Below are 20,654 nucleotides of genomic sequence, written 5' to 3' on the forward strand. Positions count from 1 at the left end.
TATTTGGTGGAATAACCTTGATTTAAAATCACAACTTTCATGTGTCTTGGCATGCTCTCCACCAGTCTTTCACATTGCCGTTGGGTGACTTTATGCTACTCCTGGCGCAAGAATTCAAGCAGCTCGGCTTCTTTTCATGGCTTGTGACCATCCATCTTCCTCTTGATCACATTTCAGAGTTTTTTTTATGGGATTCAGGTCTCGAAATTGGGCTGGCAATGACAGGGTCCTGATCTGGTGATACTCCATCCACACCTTTACTGGCCTGGCTGTGTGGCACGGAGCATTGCCCTGCTGGAAAAAACACTTCTCAGAGTTGGGGAACATTGTCAGAGCAAAAGGAAGCAAGTTTTTCTTCCAGGACAACGTTGTACTTTGCCTGGCTGAGGTTTGTAAAAGACCATAAGGATTGAAAAAAGCGGACTGGAGGTTCTTCTAAGTTCGTCTTCTCTGATGAGTCCAATTTCACAGTAGGTGCAAGACTCTGTGGCTTGTAGGCCTCTCAAGGTCTCCGTCTAACCATCAGACGACCATGTGTTGGGCAAAGCTGAAAATTGGACTCATCAGAGAAGACGAACTAGAAGACCCTCCAGTCCGCTTTTTTCAATCCTTATGGTCTTTTACAAACCTCAGCCAGGCAAAGTACAACGTTGTCCCGGAAGAAAAACTTGCTTCCTTTTGCTCTGACAATGTTCCCCAACTCTGAGAAGTGTTTTTTCCAGCAGGGCAATGCTCCGTGCCACACAGCCAGGCCAGTAAAGGTGTGGATGGAGTATCACCAGATCAGGACCCTGTCATGGCCAGCCCAATTTCGAGACCTGAATCCCATAAAAAAAACTCTGAAATGTGATCAAGAGGAAGATGGATGGTCACAAGCCATGAAAAGAAGCCGAGCTGCTTGAATTCTTGCGCCAGGAGTAGCATAAAGTCACCCAACGGCAATGTGAAAGACTGGTGGAGAGCATGCCAAGACACATGAAAGTTGTGATTTTAAATCAAGGTTATTCCACCAAATATTGATTTCTGAACTCTTCCTAAGTTAAAGCATTAGTATTGTGTAGTTTAAAAATGAATATGAGCTTGTTTTCTTTGCATTATTCGAGATCTGAAGACACTGCATCTTTTTTGCTATTTTGACCAATTGCCATTTTTCTGCAAATAAATTATCTAAATGACAATATTTTTATTTGAAATTTGGTAGGAATGTTGCCAGCAGGTTATAGAATAAAACAAAAATGTACATTTTACTTTAACACATACCAATAAATAGTAAAACCAGAGAAACTAATAATTTTGAAGTGGTCTCTTAATTTTTTCCGCGGCTGTATATATACACTTATATACTTCGTGTGACAAGAAAAGACACTGTACGACCAACGAGAAAATGATCTAAAAACTAAAGTTACCAGACAGACCCCTGACACTTATAATCTGTAACATGATCCCTGAATACTGTGTGTGCTGTAACCAACGGTCTTCTCTCTGTAGCTGTGATTGGGCTGATCTAGTGAGGCAAGATGGGGTTTGCATTTTTACGCTTGGTCCATCGGGGGCGCTGGTGAGCTGTGGTACGGCTGAAGGTCGGTGGGGATTCCGCAGTGGCTCAGCAGTAGGGGAGAGGGATGCTTGAGGGAGGCTAAGGAATAGAAAGCATCATGAGGCGGGGAGGTGGAGGTGTAGGTGTAGGCAGAGGAGGAGGAGATGAAGAGGATGTCGGAGGGGTTAAGGGCGGCGGTCAGGCTGCTCTGGGGTAGCGCAGAGAGGGGCGACGTGGGCTGGCATGGGCCTGGGGGCAGGGGGGCCGGCGGTGTGGAGAGGGCAGTGGACAGCAGTAGGGTCTCCGAGCCAACCAGGCTGTGAAAGGGAGGAGCGTCAGTGAGGCTCAGAGGCAGGCCGCTCCAAGGGACAGAACTGGGGTCCTGGAGCCTGTGCAAGTCAATGTGACAGGCGGCACCACTGCTGCTGCTGCTACTGCTGCTGCTGCTCCCATCAGCTGCACGGTGTGAGGAATGCCTGCGGATAAAGGTGCCATCGGAGAGGACTGTGGAGTTGGGCTCTGAGGACGGGGGCGTGAGGGGGGGCTGAGGCGAGAGTGGCGACGGGGGAAAGCCATCGTCCGTAGGGTGGAGAAGGGTGGGGTCCAGGTCCAGGCTGGAGAAGGTGTCTGCGGAGAGGCGCGAGCTCAGGAGGTCAACCACACCACCCTGCAGGGACCTGGACTCCACGCCCTCCGGGTGGCCCAGATCGCCCATGCCACTCAGGCACGCAAGGGATTCTGGGTAGGAGCCCATGGCCTGTAGCACGCGCACCAGCTCATCAGCCTCTTCTGAAGTGGGTAGAAGCTCGCTGGTCTTGCCTGCAGCTGTGCATAAACACACAAAAGTATTTGTTATTGTTTAGTGACTGCACCAAGGATGGATAAGCAACGAATACAGACCAAATGGAAATTAATACACAAAAAGAACTAACCCGAAGTAAAGACACAAGAGATAAAGATTAACATTAGGTCATAGGAAAGAGAAGAAGATTTATGAAATGCACCTTCAAACAAGTCAAAGTCTTGCAGATCATCTGGTAGCCTTGGAAGAACATCGGAGAAGTCTTCCTGGTTGAGCTCCAATTCATGTGACATGTCATGGATATCATTGTGGATGTCATCAGGGAATTCATCCGTGCTTAGGTCTGGGGTCAATGGGCTTCTAAATAAAATAAAAAAATTATTACAAACCATACATGCTGAAGTATAAACATGCATTATCATCTTCCAATGTGATCAAAGTTCAAGCATGCAAGGTAGAAACAAAGATAAAAAAGATCATAGGCTCAAAATGGAAAGGATCATATGAGAGATGACATAAACCTGCTGTCATTTTGGGCTTGGCTCCATGCCTGAGACCAAATTCAAACTCACCTGATGCTAGAGGACTGTGAGGGGACACTAAGTGCGGAGGGCATTCCCAGGTAGCCCTGGGGCAGTGCAGGGGGGATTGGCTTCTGGGGACGCCGTGGCCCTCTCTTGCCCTTCTTCTTGTGCTTCTTGGTGAGGGCGGCTGCCTTGGGTTTCCGCAGGGGCTTCCTCTGCTGTTGCTGCTGCTGCTGCTGATGGTACATGCGGCGACTCACATCCCCGCGCAGGAAATTATCCTGAGCAGAAGCAGAGGCAGGACACATGGGCAGTTCAGTTAAGAAGTGCCTTCACATTTATGGTGGATGAACAACCAGGATGAGGGTAGAAGTAATGGGCAATATACGTAGTGAGGTAGGGGGGCAATGAAAAGCCATCATAGACCCAAACTTCGACAAAATAAATGAGCACAGCATCTCTACAGTGACTTACCCATTTTAAGGGTTTACCTTCTGAATTTGTTGATGTAGAATTTTAAATAATCAAGTTTATCATCTTTTTCTTTATTGTCAAATAAAGCATAGAGGGAACGAGATGGGAGTTTGGGCATGGGTGAAATCTGACTATTTAACCTCCATTCAGAAAGCAGTTTGATTGAGGGCAAGGTTTTAAGTCCATCTGAGAAACTGGGACATAACGTGCTCAAACACACTGAAACGCAAGCGTAGCTATGTCAGTTATCGGACAGTGTCAAACATCGGCCATTCTGTTAAACAATCAAAATGCTAAGTTTAATAATGGATTAACAATCGATACGCCCAGTTTAATAATGGGTTAACATGACGCAAACGTTTGCCTATAGCACACGCCGTCCGATACTTAACACCATTACGATAAGTGCTAGTATGCATCATGCTTTAGACTACCCTCAGTGGCTTATGGAGATCAGATGAAGAATTCAGCTCACCATTTTCTTGGCATGTTCATCACAGAGTGGTGTCTGGTGCGTGATGTCAAAGACAGGAACGGAACATTGCGCCCCGTCTGCGAAGCGCGCTGTACAGCTATTGAAGAGCTGCTGGGAGCCATTTGACAGAATGTCTGTAGGGGTCGAAGGTCAAGGAGAATGCAAGGGGCACACAAACACACAGCACTGCAATGTCTATATGCTACTTTATAAACTATTATTATATGCATGGCTCGGTGCATGTGAAAACCACACATCAAGACTGAGGCATTTATGTCAGGCTGGTCATTATTTTAGCTTGGGGATCAAGCTCTACATCCCGCTGATTTTTGTTAATTAGGCTGATGCCTTATTATCCACATGGGCACCCGGGACCTGTATCAGCGCTATGCACTCGGCTCTGCTGGTTCGGGACCAGGTGAAAGGATACGCTGGAAACAGTGTTGTGTAAAGGGCAGAGCCCCGTTCCGACACAGCTCGCTCTTGGTGCCGCCAGAACAGAGTCCCGCTTTAGAGTTCTGCTTCCATGACAGACTGGTACTGGAGAGACAATAGTTAACAGCAATCAGAGGTGCAACATACACAACATTCACCGTGCACGAGGCACACAAGTTGATTTGTATGTATTGATCGGAGCTGAGTAGTATGTACGTGGTTGTGTATTTGAACTTAAGAAGGAGGCCACTGGCATTTTGAGATATCTGAATGATGCGGACATAGATGTGTGTCTCTTTGAAATAACATCACTGAGTGAATGAGTGTGTCTATGTGTGTCTGTATCCATGTATGTGTGTGTGTGTGTGTGTGTGTGTGTGTGTGTGCGCGTGTGTGTGTCTGTATCCATGTGTGTGTGTGTGTGTGTGTGTGTGTGTGTGTGTGTCTGTATCCATGTGTGTGTGTGTGTGAGTGAGTGACATTTACCTTGAGGCCTTTGTGTTCGCTGTCTGCAAGAACTCGGCCGTCTCGCTGGGGTCCCGGTTGGCTGCCTGGACCAGAGCCTCTCGCAGGACCCGCTGGGACTTCCTGTGGCGCCGCAGGGCGCTGTCCTCCCGGCGCAGGTGCGTGTACTTCTGCTGCAGGTAAGAGGCCAGCCCCGCCACACGCTGGCTGCGAGAGCTACAACCCTGAGCACTGAGGGGGGAAAACAATTAAAAACACAGTCAGTATAAACTAACCGGAATATAAACTGAGAAGGGTTATTGAGCACGTGTACAGCTCGATACCTCATTTCACGGACATTTGACAAGGACATTCTTGCAAACATTCAATAGGTCACACAAGGCACGCACAAAAATGCAATGATGTGTAGAAATGTGAGGAGCAAAGCCAATTCTTTTGTAATTAGTATTAATTTATTTAGAGAGTATTTATTTCTCAGAGAGAGTGCATCAGTAATGTTTACATATATATTATGAAAAAAAAAACCTGTTGTTCAGGCTTGAGGGTTAATAAGAGCTGGCCGACGTACCTCTCTTCTGAGTGTCTCGCCTGAAGCCTCCAGTACTGATAGGATGCAACCCTTGCCACCTCCACATCGTCATCCTCCGCAGCGCTGTCCTCAGACCAGTCTAGACCTGTTGCAAAACATTTAGTCCTATTAGATTCAGCCTCCTTAATACTGGCAACACAGGCTGTTAAATCCAAGAAAACCAGCCTGTCCCCTAGTAGCTATAAAGGAGTCTGAGCCCAAACCTAGTTGAGGAGAGGAAGGTGCATGAATGGAAGATCACAAATATAATTATAGTTATAATCACAAAATCCACAATCAAAGGTATCCTCATGTCCATATTAATTATTACATCTGCAAAGGAGGTGCTGTATGTCTGTTTGTCAGCAGGATTACCGAAAAACCACCAGCCGGATTTTCATGAAATTTGGTGATAGAGTGAACCATGGGCCAAGGAAGGCCCCGTTCAATTTAGGATAAGATCCGGATTGAGAGGCGATACACTAATTATTTTCTGCTTTTGTAAACATTGGAATAAATGGCATTTGGCCTTGACGGAGGTCTATGCTCTCTGAGTCGTCTTTATAGTTTTGAAGAGTTGGGCTTTGTAAAGACTCACCATAATGTGTGTGTAGGTCGCTGGTCTTTGTAAAGACTCACCATAATGTGTGTGTAGGTCGCTGGTCTTTGTAAAGACTCACCATAATGTGTGTGTAGGTCGCTGGTCTTTGTAAAGACTCACCATAATGTGTGTGTAGGTCGCTGGTCTTTGTAAAGACTCACCATAAGGTGTGTGTAGGTCGCTGGTCTTTGTAAAGACTCACCATAATGTGTGTGTAGGTCGCTGGTCTTTGTAAAGACTCACCATAATGTGTGTGTAGGTCGCTGGTCTTTGTAAAGACTCACCATAATGTGTGTGTAGGTCGCTGGGTTTGCTTGAGTGCTCCTCCATGACCTTCTGCAGCAGCGTTAGCCTCCCAGGTGTCATCGACAGGCGCCCAGGTGAGATGGCACTGGTGTTGGTGGGCAGGGTAGCTGGCATGAGAGGGGCTGACATCCTGTTCGGAGCAGGCCTGGGGCCCAGTTCCTGTGTTTGATTGGAGGAAGCTGAACTCATGTGGGTCTGAGCTGGAACAGACTTGCATGAACTCTGCTGAAGTCCGGCTGAGTAAGACGTGATGGACACGGAAGCGGGAGGGACTAACGGCTTTTGCTGCGTGCTCATTTGCTGCGAGAGATGAACAGCCAAACGGCTGGGTGTGGGTGGCAGGGGAGATGGCCTGGCTGGCTCTGCCTCTCTGACTGGCTTCTGTTTGGGGTTGGGGTTCTGCCTACCCTGAGAAGGTTTCTTCTGTAGCCAGGTCTCCGTCTGAGCCACGCCTACACCCCCACACAGTCCAAAGGGGTCCAGCGACAGAAAGGAGGGGAGGGATTGGGGTGGAGAAGGGGGTAGGTGGTCCAGTCCATTGGGTGTCTTCAGTGCCAGAGAGGGAACAGTGATGTTGAGGGCCAGCGATTCCAAGGAGTCGTGCCTCTTCTTGCGCTCCTTCTTGGGAAGGACGCCCATGACTTGCAGGTGGCTATTGCAGTACCTGACAATCAGACAATCAGGCATTAAGTATTCCTTTTCTAACCTAAATTGCTTGACCATGGCACTGGCAATGCACATCACAAGAAAAGACAAATGTTTGAAATAGTTCAGCCTAGATTACATACCAAGTTTTTTTTTTCCTCAATCTAAATAATTCCCGGAATAAATAATTCGATGCCAGTTGATGTCAGTTACAATTGTGGCAACAGCAGGTCACATGCCTGCATCAGGAAATAAGCTTCCTGTTTGTTCCTAATTCTACAGAAGGCTCTATAAACGGCCAAACAAACCTGAGACCTTAGTAAGTCTTCACCAGGTCTCAGTGTAATATTCAAAACCAATATATCCAAAGCATGCTTTAGTAATCTGAATGGAAACATGTTTGCAAACTTTCCTAACACATTACTTTACAATGGTAAGATTTGCAGTTGAGGTACAGTGAATGCAATCATGCAATACCAGATGAGGGGTAGACTGCCAACTACAACTAACTGAACTAACTTTCATAGAGTATATAGTAGTTAACTAACTGGTAACATCACAGGATTACAAGGCATTGAGTGCATTAAACATTCAGATCCTGAACTTTCTCACACACACAGACACAAAAACAAACCTGCGATCTTCTGCTTTGGGAATGGGGTTGGTGCAGCGCTGGCTATTGTACTTGGCCACATACTCGCACTGCCTGAAGGGAGCACTCCTGTCCTCCAGCACGTGGCGTATGCAGAAGGCGTAGCCATTGAGGCGTCGCTGCTTGCACAGCTTGGGGCTGTAGGAGCAGAGGGGCTTGTGGTCCAGCTCCGAGTAGTGGATGTGTTTGCCTTCATACATCCCGCGCCTTGAGTGTTGGAGCACATTAGCTGCACACATGTAAGGGGACAAGGTAAGATGAGGATCAATTACTTCTGAGGGGACAGTAAACACACATGTTGGCATAAGCCTATTATTGCTTGGGTACTTGGGCCACACTGTTGCGCCTGAATATCAACAGTGCAGCCATATTAAAAAAAAAAAAAAAAAAAAAAAAAAGCCTGATCCGATACTGTGTGAGCAGTTAGATGGGCGAGGTTCTCATCAGCAGCTGTCCTAAGATAATGGCTCTGGAATAGATTCATACCGGATCAGGGCCAGATGCTTTCGAATCACCTGCTATCATGTGGTCCAGACCCTCACCACATTGAACAGGACTACATATACACAACACTACTACACATTCCAAAAACTAAAACGGGGTTGAATAATTGGCTGACCAATGTCAAGGAATGTGAAACACAGTAGGCATTTCTTTTTGACAGTGAAGACCCAAGCTTTTTTTCTGACAAGAGTTTGAAAGTGTCGCTTTTATATGATTCATGAACAGTTTTCAGGGAACTTTTCACCCATGCACCAGAGCCAGTTTATTGATTTCTAAAACCTCGGTTAACTATCGATCCTTTATGGACCTGGGATCAACAATCTGCACCTGTCAAGTTTGGACAGACTATTAAAATCGGACCTGATCGATGATAATTTTTTGGGCTGGAAGGCGGGTAATGTGCCCCTGTACGTTTATGTAGCCTATCAATTGCAATGTACGGGAAATTAAATTATTTTTGAAGAAAAAGTTTTTCGTTGACGTTTGTGAAATTATATTTATATGAAAGACCCAGAGCTGATCCAATAATTGGAGAACTCTTCAATGTTTTCCTTGCAATTGTGAGAACACGTTTTGTTACAATTGACTGTCAGTTCATCATGTAAATCATAATAATAGTATCCAAAAATGTACGGATATTAAAAAGAAAACTGTCCACATAGGTAACCTGATGTGTTTATAACGAAAAAGGGGTAGCGTTGAGTTACATACTTCGACAACTAACCTAATTGAAACGGTCAAAACGTAATAGGTGAGTCACAGCTCTGAAAAAAGATCTATCAGTTCAAGTGCTGTAGTGTTACCAGAGACGTTACGCTTGTGGTTCACAAATATTACTAGACAGGCAAGGTACTTGTCATGCTTAGCAACTTCTAAAAACGCAAGAGGATGGTGGACAGGCTGTCCGCCCACTTTTATGTTATGTAGAACGATAACGATATAGTTAATTTGAATACTCAAACATATGAACCAATATTTTAATACCCTAAAAATTACATTTTAAAAACTAAAAGGAGCGATAAAATCTCGACGGATCAGGAAGCGGAAATAAGTAATAGCTATCTTGCTAGCTAATGCACAACTAGCTTTAGCTAGCCTGGTTAGCTTAATTAACGTAACAAGGAACGTTTAGTTATTTAAGGGGTTCAAAGAACTGTAAAGACGGATTTATAAATGCATAAGACAAATGTCTGGTTTATGCAACCGTTAAAAAATATTGTTTTAAATATATCGACGACTCTTTAAATATTTGACGAAAGTAATCCATTTGTAAAACTAGTAAACACTATTTTGAAAAAAAAAAAATCGTTCAGAAAAACCCAAAATCAGTCGACTGTTTGTAATTGTATTTGTACAATGCGTGTTTTTGTATGCAAATCTAAGCAGCATTTCAACAGAAATGGAAATAAATGTTACCGTTGGCCTGTCACACCATGTAATCCCCAGACCTCGCGTAGAGCTTCAGACGGCTTTTTCTGCGCACTAGGTAGGATGTCCTCAGCTCGAGCCCGGTGCTTTGCGTTAGCCTCGTCTTCCTTTGATTCTTCAGTGCCTAATACGCTATTCACCACCAGCGCTACCTAGAAACAGCTATTATACCCTATGGGGCGCTTCTATCGCCAGTTTAAGGTTTTTACCGAGCGATTACCTTCTTATCTCCATGCCTTAAAATTTGCTCGGACACCGAATGCATTTTAGTGTCGATTATTTGAGTAACAACTGTCCGTATACAACGACAAGGGGGTGTTGGTTTTGTCATCGGATGTGAGGCTTCTCACAGCACAAGCCTACTACAGGCACTGCGGGGACATGACAACAGGCAACAGTACAACAACAACCTTTGCAACCATATTGGAAATTAACTTTGTAGAGATATTGTACCGGAACGACGGCTCCTAATTTTAAAGTAGTCATGTATTTGATGCAGAGACTAAACAAAGCAACTTATGGTTGCGATACTGACGGGGAAATCCAACTCATTGTGTTTAATTAAACCTGTCGTGCTTGACATGAGTTGAGGGGTATCTCTCCCGAGTCGACAGTTCATCGTCTTACGCCTAACTCCGATGACATCACATCACCCAACGATCATCACTAAAAGGCCTTTACAAAACATATAATAAAAAGGGTTTTGCTGTTTTTTTTTTTACACACACATTGGGGTACTGCAAAAATAAAGAAAAATAACCCCATCCCCTTTGCTGCCTCTCAGTGGAAATGCAGACAGTGTTTTGTTACTGGCAACAATGTTGCAAAACAGGTCATAGATGTGTATATTTCTATAGGATTCTGATATCAACACAAATTCACTCAGAGACACTTTGTTTCAACAATATGTTTCAGGGCTGAGCCATATAAAAAATATGAAACATAAGAACACTGTCAGCGGGTCAACTTTAATAATAGTTTTATTAATATTCACTTTTGTATAAGCTTTCTTTAACAAAGCTGCGCCCCACGACTTTCACTTGGGAATGAAATCTTTACAATGACATTTGTTGCTTAAGCATACCACACTTAAATATATAAAGCAAGAATAAAATGTCACACTGTTGTATATGAACTACTTCAACAAACCCAGTTCTGAGAGACTGCAGGTCAGAGATGGCATGGAACATTGGACACACTTGTGAGGTGTGTTTAAGGTGATAGTAACGAAGTATTTGTGCATGTTCATGTGCATGTGAATTTATGTTGTAGGTTTGGCTTAAGGACAGAGGTCTCACACAGGTATGCATTTGATTGGACAGACAACGATGTATTCTAGCAAATAGACGGCTCATCAATGGCATCTGCTCCCTCAGTTACAGCTTTCACACACTTGGCCATTGTCTGGGATGCACGGCTGATGGAATCTAAGGGAAAGACAATCAGAATTACGCTCAAACCTTTATTAAAAACTTGCACGTAGAGCCTCACCAGACGCTGTACTAGTCAAGTACTAACTAGATAAAAAAAGCGGTCAGACCATCAAACTACCAATCTGACATCACAGGTTTAACATCACCTGTATGAAGTCAAACCAGACTGGTCTGTAGTATTGACACCTACATTTTCAGGCTATATTATTATCTTATTATTATTAATAATTACATTCCAACATATCACTGACATACATATTATTCAAAGAAAACGCTGGACAGAAAAACAACTGTTCTATTTAGAAATACCATTACACAAAGAAACAAAAAAGGTACCAGTCATGTAGAAGTCTTTCACGGTTATCTGAAGAGGGACCAGGGGTTCAGCCAGTAATGTTTGATCCACAGACTGAGAAAGAAAAACCCACACACATAAGACTGACAGGTGTAGGCATAGCGACTTGAAGTGAAGTCAACAAGGTTGCAGATGTAGTGTTAGAAATTTTGTGGTTACAATGGCGGACCTGTGAGAGTTCGTTGGCCTGCTTGAAGTAGTTAGCCTGCTCCACATCGTCGTAGCGTACCAGGTTGGGAGACACTTCTTCCAGTCGGCCCCTCACCTCTTCCAGTGTTTCGTAGGGCAGTGTGATACCAGCCAACTAAGACACGGATACATACACATCAGCATACACGCAACACAACAGGTGTGTTTGTGTGTGTGTGAGAGGGTTTAAAACAGTGTGCATGCCTGCTCATGTTTTAGTCCATCCCACCAAATTACCCCCATACATGACTTATGTTGGTTATACCTCAATGTGGGGATAGAGTAAAGCAGACCCAAATATAATTAATATAAAAAGGTAAACTCTAGCTGTTACTATTCCTTGCACATGTGAGTGTACTTGCTCTTCAGAAGCGTACGAGCTTCTGTGCATGTGCGAGTTTGCGTGTGAATACCTCAGACACAGCTCTTATTATCCTCCAGTCCTCACGGGCCATGCCAGGTGCGGTCACAGCAACCCGGGTCTGCTGGGCACGACCCTCTGTGTTGACATAGGTGCTGTTCTTCTCGGTGTACGCTGCGCCGGGCAGAATGACGTCCGCCATTGGGGCTCCCACATCGCCGTGGTGACCTGTACATCAGTGAGCAAGAGATGGGTAACACACTTAAGATATGGAATCTTTGGAATATCACACTCCTCCACCAATCCAACAAATGAATTAAAAAGAAGTCAGTATTGGTGTGTAGTGTGCCTGTGCATGTAAGTATAACTTAGTTTATGTGCAACTATCTACATGTGTCCATGTGATTGTTGTTTGTGTGTGTGCATGCCATGCATATTTTTTCCCACTGAACCAACCCTGGTAGATGATGAAGCTGTCTTTCGGTAGATCTTGGCGAGTGATGCAGCCACTGTCAGCCCCAAGCAGGAACAGCACCTTGGGCTTGGCCTTCCTAATGGCCTCCACCCCTGGCTGGTAGCCCAGATCCAGGGCTGCAACCTGACTGGCCACTCTGTCAGTCAATCACAAACACATTCCCGCCAGTCAGTAAGTGAGCTTCCGATCAAAGCAGTTGGCTCTATTAGTCTGATTGTACTATGCTCCACTCCATCGCACACAAACGTATGCAGATCTACAACATGACAGAAATATCTTTAAGTTTGCTGTAACAGTATGAAGGATTCCCCGTCATGTAGTTCTAAATGCAACAACAGAACATGTGAGTGTGCGTGTGGCAGACCTGTGCAGTACATTCAGGACCTTCCATCCTTCGTCCACGCCACTACTTGCGCGGGCATTCTGAGCAATGGTGGAGACTGCGTTCATTATGGCGGCCCCATCAGCCCTCTGCAGCGTGCTACTGCCGACCACCACCACTGGACGCTTGGCCTGGTTCAACACCTGGCAACGGAAGGGGCAAATGATCAGAAACGCCTCGCTCTAGAAATGACGTGATTGTCTTTCCCAAATTATTCTTCCACACATCAGATTCAGAAAAGCCTCCAATGTGGCTGTGCACAAGACCGGTAGTTTACCTTGCAGTAAGGGTGCGTGCCAGCGGCAATGTCCTTCAGCACCTGTGTGGACTCGCCCAAGTGATCATATGAGAAGCTCAGGTCCACCTCATGTCCCACCATTGCCACCTGCAGCTCGTTGTGAAGCCAGCTGAGACATTTTAAAACCTCATTAACGCTCATACTTCTGATCAAGATTCTTCTCTATATTCATTTCATATTATTTTATAACAACCTGGTGTGTGTGGGGGTGTACATGTGTGCGATTATTTCTGACAGTACCTCTTGCGGATACGTGCATTGAACAGTGGGGCCTCGAAGCGTGGGTTGGTCCCAATAAGCAGCAGTTGATCACACTCCTCGATGCCGGCGATGCGAGAGTTCAGCAGATAGTTGGAACGCAGGTCAGTACTGCAGAGCACAGGGGAGAGAGCTCAGACAGGACACTTACACATTCAAGGTCTGGTGAGGATCACACTGTGGCCTATAGATCTGTCTGATACAGGTGATTCCTCCAGAGATCTGTAAATTCTTGTGTATAATTAACCTATAAAGGCTGTACTCAAAGGTTGTTACAACCAAGTGGATTTGGAATTAGACTAAATTAAACTGAGGTGGGTTTCTGCAACTTTGTTTCTTAATCAAAGTGTACTTGAATGTGTTTCCCTCAATCAACACCTGTGATCACCCAACTGCACTACTGACAGTGCTGTCAGGCAAACATATTTCCTTCTCTACTGGGAGGACAACAACACAAATCACAGCACCCATCTCCTTATTTTATCAACAAAGTATAAAGAGAAGTCAAATTCCAAACCGTTCACATAAAAATACTAGGCTATGTGTGGGCATATCAAATACGACTTGATTCAGACAATGCAAATCAAACCTTGAGGTCCCGCATCAACTTTAAAGTTAACAATACAAATACATCCAGAACAACACCATGAACTTGAAGATGATGATCATTTATCCAGCAACTATCTTTGTGGACACATAGCATTCTGTTCAAAATCTCTCCACTAACTATTCAAGTCCAGCAGTTATTTGGCTGGAAAAAAAATACCCACTTCAAAAGCTGAAATTGCAAACCCCAAGCCAAAAACCATACATTACAAATAGTAAACACATTACTCACACAGGCATTCATAAGCCAAATACATTCATAGAATCCTGCCCAGCTGTGGACTTACCCAGCCCCGGACATGGGGAAGACCTCTTCGGTGCAGAGGTTGTCGCTGTTGAGACGGTTCAGCAGATCCTTCAGTGCTACAAGGGACTCAGCATCGACCAAGCCACCGGCGATGGCTGCCACCTCACTCCCCTGTACGGTCTGGAGCTGCAGGATTCAAACACAACTTTTTTATCATTGGGATTTTCAGTTCATCTTTTCACAGCTTATTTAACACACGCAGACAGTCATAATCTAAGATTTTATGTTCAATGATGCGTAGATACGCCACAGACAAGAATCTACCCATTTTCAACATACCTCTTATACATAAATGACAATTTCTTACTAGTTATAAATGGGCCTGAAAACAACACGAACAGACATCCACAAATGTCCTATGTTGATGAACTTACTACTCCAGCCACACGAGTGAGCACATCCTCCCAGGATGTGGCAATCAGCTGTCCAGAGGCATCTTTCACCATAGGCTGGGTCAGACGCTGCCTCTTCAGGCCATCATAAGCAAACCTGGTGGAAGGGAGAAAGAAAGGACATCAACCATTGTACTATTCCTACGATGATTGTTACCAATACCTCCGTAACTTTTGATCAACTATTGAACTGCAGTTCATTTTTTTTTTTTTTTTTATATAAACACACATACGTGAAGTACATGAACAACAGACGTAGCTGCTGCCCCTCAAAAATTCCAAAGGCTACTCCAAACTTTCAGAAATATGCTGGCATCACAGAGCATGCCAGAGCCAAGGCCTACCTGGTCTTGTCAGAGATCCACTCCTCATTAACATCTTCATTGAGCCGGGGCAAGACTCTCATGACCTCCCCTCCTCTGGTGCTCAGCACAATATTAGAGCCCAAAGCATCCATCACGTCTATGGACTCGGTCTTCCTGTGGGAGTAAACAAGTGAAGCATTGGAAAGAGGCTGCAGTTCACACTTGCAGACACAACAGGTGACCTTGACCTTACCGTACATGATAGACAGACCGAGAGTGTGTGTGTGTGTGTGTGTGTGTGTGTGTGTGTGTGTGTGTGTGTCTGTCTATGTGTGTGTGAGTGTCAGAGTCAGTGAAAGATAGAGAGAGAGAGCGAGAGAGAAAACTAGGGTAACCTAACATTTCCAAACTAGACTCGTACCTGGTCTCCCAGGGTCGGGACGTGAAGGCGTATGGCTTGGAGGTCAACGCTCCAACGGGACAAATATCAATCACATTTCCAGACAGCTCAGAATTGAACATTTTCTCCACGTAGGTGCCAATCTGCATGGAGTTGCCTCTACCCGTTGTGCCCAGGTCTTCAACACCCGCAATCTCACTGGCAAAGCTGTGTTCATTAGAAGAAATAAATACATCAGAATGGAATGTGTATTATATTGATTTGACACGTGTTATATATTTTCAACAATACAAGCAATAAAAACACAAAGAATAGTTACATCTGTGCCTTTTTAATAAACAAGAAGCTGCAATGTCAAAACAATGTCAACCAGCACACGCCAATGTCAAAACACAAACATGAGCTCTCAAGACAAACCTATTCATCATGAGATACCGAATATAGATTTACAGCAGAGCAGAGCCTGCATTAATGCTAATAGTTAACTTTTTGTCCTTGATCCAAGCAATATGCTTACCGGACACAGCGTGTACACTGAATACAGCGGGTCATAATGGTCTTGATGAGTGGCCCGATGTTCTTGTCCTCCACTGCTCTCTTCCCCTCTGTAAAACGGCTCCTGTCGGTGCCGAACATCATGGACTGATCCTGTACATCAGACACGTAATCAATACCTTAAATCACCCTTATACTGACACACCAGTACAAAGTGGATAGAGATACTGTTACCTAAAGCTGCTCCTCACTCAAAATCGCCCAGCAATCACATTTGTATTACCTGGAGGTCACACTCTCCTCCCTGGTCACAGATTGGACAGTCCAAAGGATGGTTTGCCAGCAGGAACTCCATTACACCCTCTCTAAGAAACACAGAACACAAAAAAACTTTCACCGATGTGAGATACATACACAAATATGTATGATTCACAAGATGCAAAAAAAAAATGCATGTTTTTGCAGTTTTGTACTGCCTTACCTGGCCTTACGTGTCTTCTCTGAGTTTGTCAGAATGTTCCAGCCTTTCATAACAGGCATAGCACATGCTGCCACAGGCTGTCAAATAAAAGAAACACAGACAATGAGAGATTGGGCAGGACAGTGTATGAATCCACCTATACTATGGTGAAGAAGAAATATCTTGAAAATAGGATTCAGTCCAATGAGCAGAATATATTTCCAAATTCAGGTCCCTCATGCATTACCTTTGGTGCTCTCTCAATCTCGACTAAGCACATACGGCAGTTCCCTGCCACCGACAGCCGCTCGTGGAAACAGAAACGGGGGATCTGCACGCCAACCTGTTCACAGGCCTATGGAGAAAGACATTCTGTCGTCATGAGTTATTATGCAGGGACAAGGGTTTGTGGTAAAAGTATTTTTCTCTCACAAGAGCAAATCATAAACTCACAACAGTTCTTGATAGACCATTTTAATAGTGAGTTAAAAAGTAAGTGAGTGCAATCAAGGTTGTTACTCTAGAGACATCCAAATTGTAACATTTCATGTGGTATTGCAACAGTGTAGTGATTTACCTGAAGCACTGTAGTACCAGGCTCCACCATAATTGGCTTTCCATCAACAAACACCTCAACCATGTTACTGGCAGCCCGCACAGATGCGCGAACTGTAACAGGAAAACAACACTTGAGCTTCAGAGATTTCCAAATAAAGTTTGCTCCCCAAAGTTATTCGAAAATATGATTAAATGTATCTGGATATTCAGATTATATGGTACTTAAATTAGGTTATATAATACATATTACCTGAGATAATGATAATGATATTTGAGCGCTCAGACGGGGGATCAGATGAACTTACCATTACTAGATGCGGCCAGGCATGTTTTAGAGTGGCCCAGCCCCGCTATGGCACGGCTGACGGCTGGCAAACGCAACATGACGCTGTAACAGACAAATCAATACATAAGTATGTATTTGAGTGAAAGAAGCCCAGTACACAATATGGCAAAGACTACCAGTGGCTAGCTTACACAACTGTAACTACAACCTCAAGAATGCTGGTTACCTTCAGAAAGAACCCAATACAGAGGTTAAGGAAACTTTTACACTATATACATTCAACCTTCTGATCAAAATGTTTTAGGCACCACAAACTAACTAACTGGTATGAAAACGAGGTATTTACGTTAGGAGATCATGGTGGCTGCCTTAGCTAGCTTGCTAGATAGGTTACCAAGTAGAGAAGGTTAGATGTAACGTAAAATCATAAAACCATTAGTATTTGACAAACGTAAAAAAGGGGAATATGACAATTATATTGACAACCCAATTAGCTGCAATAAATGCCAATTTGTAAGCTATGTCATGTTATGTGTTGACTGGCGTTAGAAATGTGTTGGCATGTCACATATAGCTGTGTTGTTGACAAGGAGCTAGTAAGCTAGCAAAAGCATACTGCATTTTGAAGGCGAACAGCAACCGGTTAGCCTGGGTTAGCTGAGCAGTAGCTGGTCAAGGACAGAAGGAACATTAGACTTAATTTTCGACCCATGCATGCTTTTCTAAACCTTCCTGGCAACCATCAAATGATTGTTTCTATCTCAACATTTAAGAACATGCATATTCAACTTCAGTGTTTATTATATTCTTACCTTGTCGCTATTTGGCCTTCTAGACCAGAACAGCGATACAGTTGTATTCAGGTTTGGCGATTTCGTAAATCAGCTGTCGTAAAACGGAAATATACAAATCACTACGACACCGAAAACAAAATGTTATATGTATGCCGTCTATGCCATTATAATACATATCATAAATATAAATAAATACTTCTCTAGGTAAAGACTACATAGATTTACCTACTTAACATTTAAAATAAAACGTTTTATTAAAAAAAGTGTACGCTCATGATGAAACGTCACTTCCGTTGAGAGCTAAACGCTCTTTCTCTATAAAGGTGCTGATCATTTACAAAGGGTTCTGGCATATTAAGTAATTTGGTGACATCAATCCTTTATCTATAGGTTTGTTCCACAAAGATAACTGTCAGTAGTATTATGAACCCGTACCTGAGATTCTAGCACATTAAATCAAATATCTTTGATGACACTTTTTAGATTTATTCAGAATCCAATTAAGTTTTTTTTGTTGGTTTAATTGTATTTTCATAGTAGCCTCTCGCTAGACGAAGAGTGTTAAAATAAAAGTAGCTTCCATGTGATAGGAGGAGTCAAGTAAAGTTGGGCCCGCGTATAAATTCTTTCTCTCCTTCCTTCGCCGGCCCTTCGCTCTTCCTGCAGGTAGGAGATACACGTCGTCACACGAGGTCGAGCAAACCGGCTAAGATCATTAACAATGGGCTTCGGTGATCTGAAATCCCCAACTGGACTTAAGGTCTTAAATGACTTTTTGGCCGACAAAAGTTACATCGAAGGGTAATTAAAACCACCTGAAAGGGACCGCATCGTCATGATTTACAATAACTGGTTGTGATTTGCCAGCTAACTAGCTAGCTAACATTAGCAGAAGCTAACAGCAATCACTTGCCACATGAAAGATGGCCAATAGCCATACACATATTTAGCGTTGTTGACTGGGAGGTTTGTGTGTTTAAACCGCTTAATATCCCCTTCATCACAATGTTTCGCCTACGAGCTATTTAGATGTGGATTTGGCTTGATTGCTAATTGTAAGGCCGAAAGTCTTAGAGCTAACAGCTAACGTTAGTATATCAAGTTACTTAACAGACGTCTTAATGAGAAGTTGATATTAATTTGCAATGCATATCAATACAGATTTCAATCTTTAAATTATTTGGAGCTGATTTCCCTGTACTTACAACTTGCAGTTAAATCTCTGCCTTGCAGCTCTGACTTTAGTTTGTTCTTATCTATTATTAGCAATCTATTACTATACACCTCATTATGCAATTTATTTCCAGGTATGTCCCCTCTCAAGCCGACGTCGCTGTGTTCGACGCAATTTCTGGGGCCCCATCAGCCGACCTCTGCCATGCTCTGCGTTGGTACAACCATATCAAGTCCTTCCAGAAAGTGAAGACCAGGTATGTCTTAAACCAGGGAAGGTGGAGGCTTAATTTTGACCATGTCCCCAAATGTAATGATGAACATTTACACCATCTTTCGCCTGAGTATGTGATGCACACCTATTGTAATCTGACACACCTGGAGACAGAAAATGCATAAAGAGATAAATGGGTCAAGTATTGTGCATAAGATGTTTTTTCCTTCAGCCTCCCAGGACTGAAAAAAGCACTTGGTCATTATGGACCAGCGGGTGTAGAAGACACAACCGGTGGTGCTGCTGATGATGACGATGATGACATCGATCTGTTTGGCAGTGATGAGGAGGAGGAGGTATGTCTTCCTCTCTTCTGTTGGAACTTACATCCACTGGTGAAATGATGACTTTTAACCATCTTTCGGCTGAACTTGTGATGGACAACTTTTCTCACTGATAACCAGTGTGTTGTAGCCATACATTTCATGGTATCTATTGCTGAGATTAATCAAGATCTCACTTCCCCCAGGAAAGTGAAGAGGCAAAGAGGATCGCTGAGGAGAGGGTGGCCGCCTACAACGCAAAGAAGTCCAAAAGTATGTGTCCTTTGTTTGATTTTGATGAATTATGGCTGTACACTCCTCAGTTAAATGTTTCAGTGAACCATCACTGAACTGCATACATGTGGTTGGTTTAATGATGAGTTTTACACCATCTTTCGGCTGATTTTGTGATGGACAATTCTTTTTCTCTGAACACTGCCAACCACGCGTCTAGCTTTTTTTCCTTTTTCTTTTTTTACAAAGCCTTGTACTCTAGTAACCTTTTTTCCATCCTTGTCCACACAGAACCCACGCTAATCGCCAAGTCTTCCATCTTGTTGGACGTCAAGCCCTGGGATGATGAAACGGACATGGCTAAGATGGAAGAGTGTGTACGAACCATTCAGATGGACGGCCTTGTCTGGGCCGTGGCCTGTAAGAGCTTTTTTTTATATCCTCGATATCCTATGCTGCCACTTTGTTCTTTGGGTCGAAAGGGCTCTTTCCCTCTAAGAACTAGGCCTAATCAATTTTCTTTATCTATCGTTTTCCTTCTCAGCCAAGCTGGTTCCAGTTGGGTACGGCATCAGGAAACTGCAGATCGGATGCGTGGTTGAGGATGACAAAGTTGGAACAGATCAGTTGGAAGAGGCGATCACTGCTTTTGAGGACTATGTGCAGTCTGTGGATGTTGCTGCCTTCAACAAAATTTAAAGCCCCAAAGCAGATGGTTGCAGACATGCAATAAAAATGCACTTCAAGACACTTGAGCCTGTGCTTTTATTTGTGTCGGTTATGGATGCATCTCATACATTAGCCACATTACTAACTTGGCGTGAGTGTGCATATTGACCCCTTTCTTGTAGGGAATGGGATGTTTTTGATTAACCACTGTTCAAGCCTGGTGACTCCTTTTGGTCTGCAATTTGATCTAGTGAGACATACTTCTGAAAGC

The 20,654-nt window shown here is 43.8% G+C and overlaps 3 protein-coding genes across 4 annotated transcripts; 1 reads left to right on the plus strand and 2 right to left on the minus strand.

Moving 5' to 3' along the window:
* Positions 1-1,331: 1,331 nt before the first annotated feature.
* On the minus strand, positions 1,332-9,733 carry ino80db (INO80 complex subunit Db; the record flags this gene model as incomplete). 2 transcript variants are annotated; one of them, XM_080851138.1, is made up of 10 exons in its annotated part: positions 1,332-2,362; positions 2,542-2,699; positions 2,912-3,144; positions 3,813-3,946; positions 4,243-4,352; positions 4,734-4,943; positions 5,281-5,386; positions 6,166-6,851; positions 7,467-7,713; positions 9,405-9,733. In XM_080851138.1, 9 exons carry the CDS (start codon positions 7,682-7,684, stop codon positions 1,533-1,535), a joined length of 2,685 nt encoding a protein of 894 aa, XP_080707264.1. In that variant the 3' UTR covers positions 1,332-1,532. The 2 variants fall into 2 exon arrangements, with proteins under 2 accessions (XP_080707264.1, XP_080707263.1); XM_080851137.1 differs by lacking the exon at positions 9,405-9,733 and having other exon boundaries at positions 7,467-7,723.
* Positions 9,734-10,365: 632 nt separating this feature from the next.
* Positions 10,366-17,861, minus strand: ndufs1 (NADH:ubiquinone oxidoreductase core subunit S1). Its single transcript, XM_080850849.1, has 19 exons — positions 17,789-17,861; positions 16,996-17,078; positions 16,710-16,801; positions 16,380-16,487; positions 16,154-16,230; positions 15,956-16,037; positions 15,695-15,825; positions 15,199-15,384; positions 14,817-14,951; positions 14,455-14,569; positions 14,061-14,206; positions 13,150-13,278; positions 12,889-13,018; positions 12,594-12,754; positions 12,211-12,365; positions 11,807-11,982; positions 11,374-11,508; positions 11,186-11,258; positions 10,366-10,843 (listed from the first exon to the last, which is right to left on the minus strand). The coding sequence occupies exons 2-19, from the start codon at positions 17,072-17,074 to the stop codon at positions 10,752-10,754; spliced, it is 2,202 nt and encodes a 733-aa protein (XP_080706975.1). The 5' UTR covers positions 17,075-17,078; positions 17,789-17,861; the 3' UTR covers positions 10,366-10,751.
* A 547-nt stretch (positions 17,862-18,408) lies between these two features.
* eef1b2 (eukaryotic translation elongation factor 1 beta 2) lies at positions 18,409-20,464 on the plus strand. The gene is made up of 6 exons (XM_080850939.1): positions 18,409-18,571; positions 19,078-19,200; positions 19,390-19,513; positions 19,687-19,753; positions 20,006-20,134; positions 20,259-20,464. Exons 1-6 carry the CDS (start codon positions 18,492-18,494, stop codon positions 20,411-20,413), a joined length of 678 nt encoding a protein of 225 aa, XP_080707065.1. The 5' UTR covers positions 18,409-18,491; the 3' UTR covers positions 20,414-20,464.
* Positions 20,465-20,654: the final 190 nt, after the last annotated feature.

Source organism: Sprattus sprattus, assembly GCF_963457725.1.
Source record: "Sprattus sprattus genome assembly, chromosome: 14".
Lineage (NCBI taxonomy): Eukaryota > Metazoa > Chordata > Actinopteri > Clupeiformes > Clupeidae > Sprattus > Sprattus sprattus.

What these genes read in the sequence shown, in the direction of transcription:
- ndufs1 (XM_080850849.1), bottom strand. Translation starts at nt 17,074, where the DNA reads ATGTTGCGTTTGCCAGCCGTCAGCCGTGCCATAGCGGGGCTGGGCCAC. An exon ending in CAGCTTCATCATCTACCAGG is followed by an intron (nt 11,983 to 12,210) that starts GTTGGTTCAGTG and finishes ACTGATGTACAG; the next exon opens with GTCACCACGGCGATGTGGGA. An exon ending in TAATAAGAGCTGTGTCTGAG is followed by an intron (nt 11,509 to 11,806) that starts GTATTCACACGC and finishes TCCGTGTCTTAG; the next exon opens with TTGGCTGGTATCACACTGCC.
- eef1b2 (XM_080850939.1), top strand. Translation starts at nt 18,492, where the DNA reads ATGGGCTTCGGTGATCTGAAATCCCCAACTGGACTTAAGGTCTTAAAT. An exon ending in GACAAAAGTTACATCGAAGG is followed by an intron (nt 18,572 to 19,077) that starts GTAATTAAAACC and finishes ATTTATTTCCAG; the next exon opens with GTATGTCCCCTCTCAAGCCG. An exon ending in CAACGCAAAGAAGTCCAAAA is followed by an intron (nt 19,754 to 20,005) that starts GTATGTGTCCTT and finishes TTGTCCACACAG; the next exon opens with AACCCACGCTAATCGCCAAG.